The 8986-nt window shown below is 31.1% G+C and overlaps 1 protein-coding gene across 1 annotated transcript; it reads left to right on the top strand.

Moving 5' to 3' along the window:
• Window positions 1-3292, top strand: LOC137823149 (probable 26S proteasome non-ATPase regulatory subunit 3). Its single transcript, XM_068628293.1, has 8 exons — window positions 1-318; window positions 415-605; window positions 919-1056; window positions 1131-1267; window positions 1359-1413; window positions 1649-1759; window positions 1977-2216; window positions 2489-3292. The coding sequence occupies exons 1-8, from the start codon at window positions 240-242 to the stop codon at window positions 2999-3001; spliced, it is 1464 nt and encodes a 487-aa protein (XP_068484394.1). The 5' UTR covers window positions 1-239; the 3' UTR covers window positions 3002-3292.
• The last annotated feature ends 5694 nt before the right edge of the window (window positions 3293-8986 follow it).

The raw sequence follows: 8986 nt of genomic DNA, 5'->3' as shown, positions 1-8986 counted from the left end.
GGAGGATCCAAAGCCAGGCCCGTGGCTTGACTCAGCCCATACACCAAAGGCCCGTTTTGTGTCAACAAGTTTGAGTAACAGGTGAAGTAAGGTGACTGTAGAGGACATTTGCCAACTGTGCCACCGTATTGCTTCTTCTTGAGTCTTCATTCACCCCTCTTTTTCACCCTGTTAGGGTTTGCATCAGATTCCCCCAATTTTTTTTCTCGCGTGTGCGCTTTTACTAGATTTTGTTCAACATGACTCAAGATCTCGAGATGAAGGATCGCTCAACGCCTTCCAACTCCGTTTCTTCACCTGCTCCATCTACTTTGCAGAGTAAGTAATCTTTTTCTAACAACTTCCTTTCCGATTTCGCAGTTCAATAAAGCTATTTTAGATTTTCATTTTCTTGCTTTGTGGTTTGGCTCACAGATTTGAAGGAGATAGCTTCGCTTATCGAGACCGGTTCGTACTCAAAGGAAGTTCGTAGAATTGCTCGTGCTGTGCGCCTTACAATTGCGTTGAGACGTAAATTGACAGCATCGATTATCTCATCCTTTCTCGACCACGTCCTCGCTCCTGGTTCTGAAGCTCATGTCAAATTGTCTGCGTATCTTCCCAAGGTGAACTTCATGTTAGATTCAAGGGTTGTTGCTGTTGAGAAGGGCTTACATGTTTTGTTCATATTATCCTAATTTGAAGTATGAAGTGGACGATTAGCTGTAGTCGTTTATAGTCTATTTAATTCTATTTAAGTGGAAATCTAAATTATGAGTTTGACGAAATTGGTGATCCCTCTAAGAAGAATTCTGTTGATTTAATTACATGGTTGAAAAATTTGCATAATTTAATTTCTGTTTAAATGGGTAGTGGATATGGGCCAATGATTGCATTTCAATGAGGTTTGGAGTCATGATGTCCACACTGATTGTGTAGGAGGATGATCACGAGATGGAAGTGGATGCGGCAACATCTACAATTCAAACCCCAGCTAAACACTTGTTGCCCGAGCTAGAAATCTACTGTTACCTCCTTGTACTTCTTTTTCTGATTGATAAAAAAAGATACAATGAGGTTAGTCCCCTCTTTCAACTTTGAGAATTGACAAGTGAAACTGGTTATATATTGCTGTTTCTTTTCCTTTTCAGGCCAAAGCTTGTTCCTCAGCTAGCATTGTTTGGCTGAAGAATACAAACAGGAGAACTGTTGATGTTATTGCATCCAGACTGTATTTTTACTATTCATATAGCTATGAGCTTACAGAAGATCTTGCTGAAATCCGTGGGTGAGTTAGGTGCTAATTTATGTAATACTTGAAAGAGGTTGAAGACGAATTATATTTGTATGTAATTTTAAATTTTGGAATTTCTTTTCAGCAACCTCCTTGCATTGCACCGAATTGCCACCCTGCGCCATGACGAGTTGGGCCAGGTTTGTTTTCACCTGAGCTTTATTACATAAGGGCTTATGATCTTTGTTAGAGTTCTGCAGTTGTTGTTACAACAAACTCAACCAAGCACATATTTGATTTTTATTATAGATTCTCAATTAATATCCAAAGTGACATGTAATCGTGTTCATAAAATAAATATTCGCCGCACAAAATGACCAGTCACATAATTTATGCAAATTTTTAACTTATCTGTTGACTGTTGATCCAATGCAGGAAACACTTCTTAATTTGTTACTCCGTAACTACCTTCACTACAATCTATATGATCAGGCGGAAAAGTTGAGGTCCAAGGCTCCTCGATTTGAAGCGCATTCAAACCAGCAGGTATGGTGGTTCTGTTATCCTGAGCATCTAAGTTTTTATTATTATTAAATTTGGGTAGAAAAACTCTATCTAATGTTCCAGTGCTCATCGATGTTGTGATCAAGCCCTTGTTGTGCAATCATGTTTTTGTTGTTTATGTAGTCTATTTATTGTTGTTAAATATTTAAAATTATCCTGTTTGATTCATTTTACCATCACTTGTGGTATGTCCTTTCAGTTCTGTCGTTACCTCTTTTACCTTGGGAAAATTCGGACTATTCAATTGGAGTATACAGATGCAAAGGAGTCTCTCCTGCAGGCTGCCCGGAAAGCTCCAGTGGCTGCACGGGGTTTTCGAATTCAATGTAACAAGTGGGCTGTGATAGTTCGGTTACTGTTGGGAGAAATACCAGAGCGCACTGTCTTTATGCAGAAAGGAATGGAAAAATCTTTAAGGCCTTACTTTGAGCTTACAAATGTTAGTCTACGTTATTATCCTTGCTTTATCGTGATAATATAGAATAAGGCTGGTTCTGATATCATTATGATTAGTTCGCCTTTTCAAACCCCCCCTTCCCCGCCATCTATCTTAATCATGATAAGTAAATTTTCTGTTCTTGGTTTAACTAGTCAGTTTTACAAATTCTGAACTCTATCGGTATCCCAAAATTTAATCATCTTCATAACAACCACAATAATTTATCATATACATTGTGATATTATTAGCTTATGTTGTAAAAATAATTTCAGGCTGTACGGATTGGAGACTTGGAACTGTTTAGGAATATTGCAGACAAGTTTGCCACTACCTTTAATGCAGACAGAACCCATAATTTGATTGTTCGATTGCGGCATAATGTTATCAGGACTGGTTTACGGAACATCAGCATCTCCTATTCCCGCATCTCTCTAGCTGACGTTGCTAAAAAACTGAGGTTGAACTCTTCTAATCCTATTGCTGATGCTGAGAGCATTGTATCAAAGGCTATTCGTGATGGGGCAATTGATGCTACATTGGATCATGCCAATGGGTGGATGGTGTCCAAGGAAACTGGAGATATTTACTCCACAAATGAGCCTCAGTTAGCCTTTAATTCTCGAATTGCATTCTGTCTTAACATGCACAATGAGGCAGTTCGAGCACTTCGATTTCCCCCAAACACACACAAAGAGAAGGAGAGTGCTGAAAAGAGAAGAGAGAGACAACAACAAGAGCAGGAGCTGGCTAAGCATATTGCAGAGGAGGATGACGACGATTTCTGAGAAATATCTTTTTTCACCCCTACCAAATGCTATCAGATACCTTCATATCCAACCTTTGCTGATGTTTTTCTTTTGGAGAACTCATTATCCTTTCCTTCTCTAGAGGTTTATTTTTTTAAAATGTGGAAGATATCTGAAAGTCAGTTTAACATTAAAATATTTTCTATTTGTATCCACATCCATTATGACTGCTATGTTTTGTTTCTGCTTCGGAGAATTACTACGTTTAAGGAACTGGAGAAAAAATCAGTTGTTATCATATCAATTATGTTCAGAAACTTTTGCTCTGAAGGATGTATTAATTATATTTTGACAGTCTAGTTTTCTATCAATAATTCATTTTCTAGGATCCTTGAGATGAAATCCTTCCATTATTGGATTTGAACATATTGGAGCTTTTGTTAAAACATTAGGAATTCAAAGAAGGAAAGGAGGGGTGGGGGTATAACATTTTTTTTCTTTGGGTGGGGTTCTAACTTTTTTCTTCTTTGGGTATTACAAAGGAGGTCTAAAACCTGGTGTGGAAGAACTAAGGGTAGGCTAAGGTAATGTGCTTCAGGTAAACATTTCTTCAAAGGGCTGAGCCAAAGCGTCCCTGTAGGACTATATTTGTGAATGAATGTGCCTCTAAAGACTCGTGATATGGTTGCTTATAGTTCAGAAAACAAATATTTCACTTAAAGGAACAAGGTTGCTTATACAGTGCATAACAAAATGAAATGATTCATGGTCATATGATTGAAACCTCCTGTAACAATTAGATTGGGTTCTTTTCTCTTAAGTTAGCTTTTGTTTGTTTTCTTTTTTCTCCATCCTGTTCTACACTTTCTATTCGGGTAAGAATCTCTTGTTCTTTACTCAGATATGCAAATCTTATTCACTACTTATCCTCCACTGTTTTGCCCCTTTCTTTTCAGTCTTTTGTACACAAGCTCTACAAACTGGATAAAAAAATTTAAATGTTCTCGGTAGAGGTACTAAACTTAGTGCGTTATCAATTTGAGTGTACAAAAAAGATCTTAGACTTTAAGAAAATCAATTTTTTTAAAGAGTAGGAAAAATAAAGAGAAAATAGAAATCAAAGTTTTTTAATTTATTTACGAGAATGTGTCTATTGTATATTTTTCTTAGAAGCTAACTCATGCCTGATCATTGTGAACAGTGCACTTACACATGACCGTTCATAAACGTAAACTAATGAATGTTTTGCTATTTCCTTTTATTTGAAAGTTAAATAAATATAAAAGAGAATGGTCAATCCTATATAAAAGAAATAGAAAATACTGGTTTTAAAGGGAAAATTGATTTAAAATAATATAAAAGAATGAGTATTTTTAAATGTATAGCAGTATGCAGTGGGTATTTCTCAATTGATATACTCATTTTTCTTTCAAAATCACTAAGATACCTATTTTCTCAGGTACACAGTTGTTAACTTTTATGTGACCGTTCAATCTCATTTCTATTTTTCAACATTTCTTATGTCAAACAAAAAAGATAAATTAAAATATATTTTAAATAACTTGTTTTTATAACTTTTTAATTGTAATATTTGTTAATGAATCAAATTATTTTTAAAAGTTTTAAAAGATATGAACACAGACTAATTAAAATATTTCAGATTTTATGGTAAAATATTTACCAACAATGACTACTTAAAATATTTCAGATTTGTAGTGATATTCAACCTCTTCATCATTGAGGTTGAAGACATCCTAGAAAAAAATCCAATTGGTCAAATTTTAAAATATTTGTATTTCCTAATAAAGTAAGGAACACATGAGTAAATTAAACAAGTGTTGAAAGAAAAACTAATATATCAAGTTTTATATAACTAATTTTGACACTTTAATATTATAATAATAAATGTAATGATTCACATAAATGTCGAAAAATTAGAGTTTGAGCGTTTGTTTATACATGCCTTCTTCATTTACATGGTTCTTCGCAAACGCACATTTGTATGTAGATTAGTATCACACTTAGAACAAAACACATAATACAGAGTTAGTTCAATGCTACCTATCATAATTTTAAGGCAATACTCTCTCCTCCTTTTATTTTAAGGTTTCAACATACAAATTAAAAAACATAAACATACAAATTAAAAAATATAGTTGGACCTGCGTGTCTCTAGGTTGGATACGGTTAATAATTTATAGTTGGACACAGAGTTAATAACTTGGGATCATCATTCAATTTTGTAACTGAATCATAATTTGTCATAAATCATCATGTGAATAAAATGGTTGAGTCTTAAATGATGGACGACTATTCATAGAATAATGAATAGTGGTTACATGATTAATACAAGGACTCATAACAGTTTACTCAGAGGATACCACCTGAATAAATACTCATTTTTCATGAAGTACAAGTTATCTTATCTCATACCCTTATTCTTAACTCTTATACTATTAAGAACTTACAATCTCTTTGTACTTCTAACATCGGAGAAAGTGAGTCTTCTCTTTCACATTGGAGACCAGCTGAGAGTTCATCTTTCAAGGAATATCCGGTTCTCACCGAGTTACACTCTCAAACTCATTTTCTGTAGAAACAATAATATTTTAAATTTTATAAAAAAATTATTACGTAATCTCTTAAAATATTTTTTATATATTAATTATTTTCTCTCTCACTTCATTTGAACATATTTTTTTTTCTCATTGTATTATCTATATAATAGAAAATATTAATATTCTATTGACATCGTAAAATGACAATTAAATGAAACGTTATTTTTTAATTAAAATTAATGAAAAAATTATTTATTAATTTGTAATTCATTATAATAATATTTATATATAATAAATAGTAATTTCTATAACTAAAGGAAAAGTGGAAACATACTAAAAAGTATATGAAAAAACATATAAAAGAATGAGATTGTTCTAAAAATAGTTATGGGTTTGAAAGAGTTGGATGAATAATAGAATGTTGTGTATTGTTTGGTCCCACCGTGAAGTTCAAAGCTGCTGGCTTTGCTTGACGGTGCCGACCTATATATGCCAAAACTATATTAGACCAAGTAATGATAAGTCCCATAGGTTTTCAATACTTTATATGAAAAATAATAGGAAGATGACACGTTGATATAATAATTACTTCTCAACTATTAAAATATTATTATATTAAGTTAAGAAGTAATTATTATATGTTAAAACAGATTGTAAATTGATTGTATTTTATCTTTAGTGGTACCAAAGTATAATTTTAAAATAATATTGGTCTACATTTTCTTACTTTTATAGGTCAAAATTATAATAAATTTATTATTTTTTATTATAATTTTATTAGTTAACAATATTCATATTTTATACTTATATACTATGTATTTGATAAAATTAGTTTATAAAATAGTTAAAATCTTTTAAATTAGCTGGACATTACAAGTTATAAACTACAGACTGAAAATTTTAAAACTTAAAACTGTGTGCTGCTATTAACTACTACTTTTTCTCGTATTTGTAGATGCTCAGTGTTAATGCGTATAAATCAAGATATTTGATACGGGGAAAATGTTAGTATGTTTGGACTACAGTTATTGATTGATTTTTTTATACTTGCACCACTGGAATGAATAAAATAAAGGTATATTAAAGAAAATGATTAAACTTCAGAATTCTTCAATATATATATATATATATTATGGAAATAGAAAATAAATTTAGAGTGGAGTGATATAATTAAAATGATATTTGAATATTTTATTATTAAAATAAAAAATTTATATAAATAGAACAATTGGTTATTTAGGTTTCATTTTAATATAGTCATTATTTTTTTATTTTTTTTATTTTCTCCTCAATTTTCTATTCAAAAAATTCACTCTAGATTTATCATATGATTAAGGTTATTTTTGGACTATTGACACCGAAGAGTAAAATTGTTTGATCAGATTTTTTATTTGAATAAATTCAATTTTGATTTTTTATTTGAATAAATTTAATTTTGATTTTTTTTTCTTTGAATTAGTTTTGAGTTTTCTAATGTACCTAGAACATGTGGCTTACACGTGAGGTATTTGAAATTAGGATTAGTTTATGTTATCTTAGGGTCTTAGTAATGTGCTTAGATCGTTGATTAGGACTCTGATGCGTGTTAATTTATCTCGGTGTCTTTTGAAAAATGGAATTCTCTTTTAGTACCCAGTCATGTGATCAGGCAAGAAAATTTAGACTTGAGTCTTAATAGTATTTAGGTTATAAAATATTATTTTTCAAACTAACTTTATCACTTTGCTAGAATTTCTTGCATGGATTAAATCTTTGAGTGAAATAAACGTGTTTTGAACTGATAGGTGATATGAAATGTTTGAATGTTTAATGTCAATGGAGTATGTTTTAATAAATTTACTGAGTCTTTGAAATTGAATTAGATAAATTGAAAAAATTGTAGCATTATTGATTTGTGTATGATTTTATTAGGATCTCTGACTATTTGATGTGAAATTTGTTCTGTTGGAGTTGTTTGAATTGAGTGTAACTTTGAGTAAGATCAAGTAACTCAAGTTGAGGATGATGGTTTTCAAAACTAGTAAGAAAGGATATGAAAAATCTAAGTTGAGGCATTCAAAAGTTTTAGAATTATGTGGATTATGCTGAATTATGCAAAACTTGTTTGATGAAATTCGTAATTTAGAAAACTTGAGAGCATTGGTCGCTAGACGAATTTGGTTCCAATAGTTTAGTCACTAAGCAAAATTCAGAGAATTAAAAACTCGAGAGCATGGACCACCGAACGAGTCACCCCCACTCGATGAATTTGGCCACAATGTTTTGGTCGTTGGGCGAACAATGTTCTTGTTAAGCAAAATTCAGTGAATTAAAAACCCAAAAAATGTGAATTGTGATGGTGAGATATTTTGATATGTTTTAAAATTTAAATTTCTATATAATTGTATAATATATTGAGATGTTGAACGAACTATAAACTATGTGAAAGTGTGATTGAGACATAATATTTTTAGGAAAAGAAATACCGTGTTGAGACTATTTAAGATATCTATTGAGTTAGATATTAGATATCCTAATTCTATTGGTACAATATTTCTGAAAATTAATGTAAAAATAGTACGAAGTTATGAGAAAGAAAATTAAAAAAACCAAGTTAAAGGCTTACAAGTTGTAAACTACTTATTTTCATCACTACTTTGTCATAACATGACAAAAGAACTTGTCATGTTATAAAACTATAGTTACTAAACATATATAAAAGTTCTATTACCTCTAGTCTTATTGTAAAATAAATATATATTTCATCATATCAATAAAAATAATGAGTAGTTAAGTTAGATTAATAATATCCTAAATTAAAATTTCGTTTTAATAATATTTATAAAATTAAATAATTTGAGTGATACACAACATTTAACATATATGTTTAAAGAATGTTTATTTTATTAATCTAAAGCCTAATTTATTGGTAATACATCAATACCAAAAGATAAATACTAGTATACTTCTCTTTACATAAAAAATAATAACAAAATAATAAGCCCTCTTCAATAAAGCGATGAGATGAAACGACTCCAAACTTAGTTCCTACCACATTATAATTTATTTAACAAATTCTTCCTTAAATTCATAAATAAATATCAATTTAAAAAGTTACCTTTCAAACATAGAAGAATTTATTTAACGTTCAAAAGAAAGATATTTGAAGGAATTTGCAATATGCTATTCACCTTTTGCAATATATTAGTGAAAAAAAAAATTATTCTAAATTGCACTAGTACAAAATATGTAATCTACGACTCCTATAAAAACAGTTCGTAAAGAACTGTCGTTGTTCTTGTCGGTTGACTCGCTCGCCGGTTGATTCTAACGACGATCCCACACCCGCTTATCTTCGCCTAGGTTTGTGCTTTCCTTGGATCGAAACACTTTGTACCTGCAAACACAAAGGGGCGCCCTAGAGGCAAAGAAACAGAATGTGTGTAATAGTTCTAGTCTAAAAAACTGTGTACCTTGTGAGTTTTCT

This window comes from Phaseolus vulgaris, chromosome 9 (genome assembly GCF_000499845.2).
Source record: "Phaseolus vulgaris cultivar G19833 chromosome 9, P. vulgaris v2.0, whole genome shotgun sequence".
In the NCBI taxonomy this organism is placed as follows: domain Eukaryota; kingdom Viridiplantae; phylum Streptophyta; class Magnoliopsida; order Fabales; family Fabaceae; genus Phaseolus; species Phaseolus vulgaris.
This window is presented reverse-complemented; position numbering and strand designations above follow the sequence as displayed.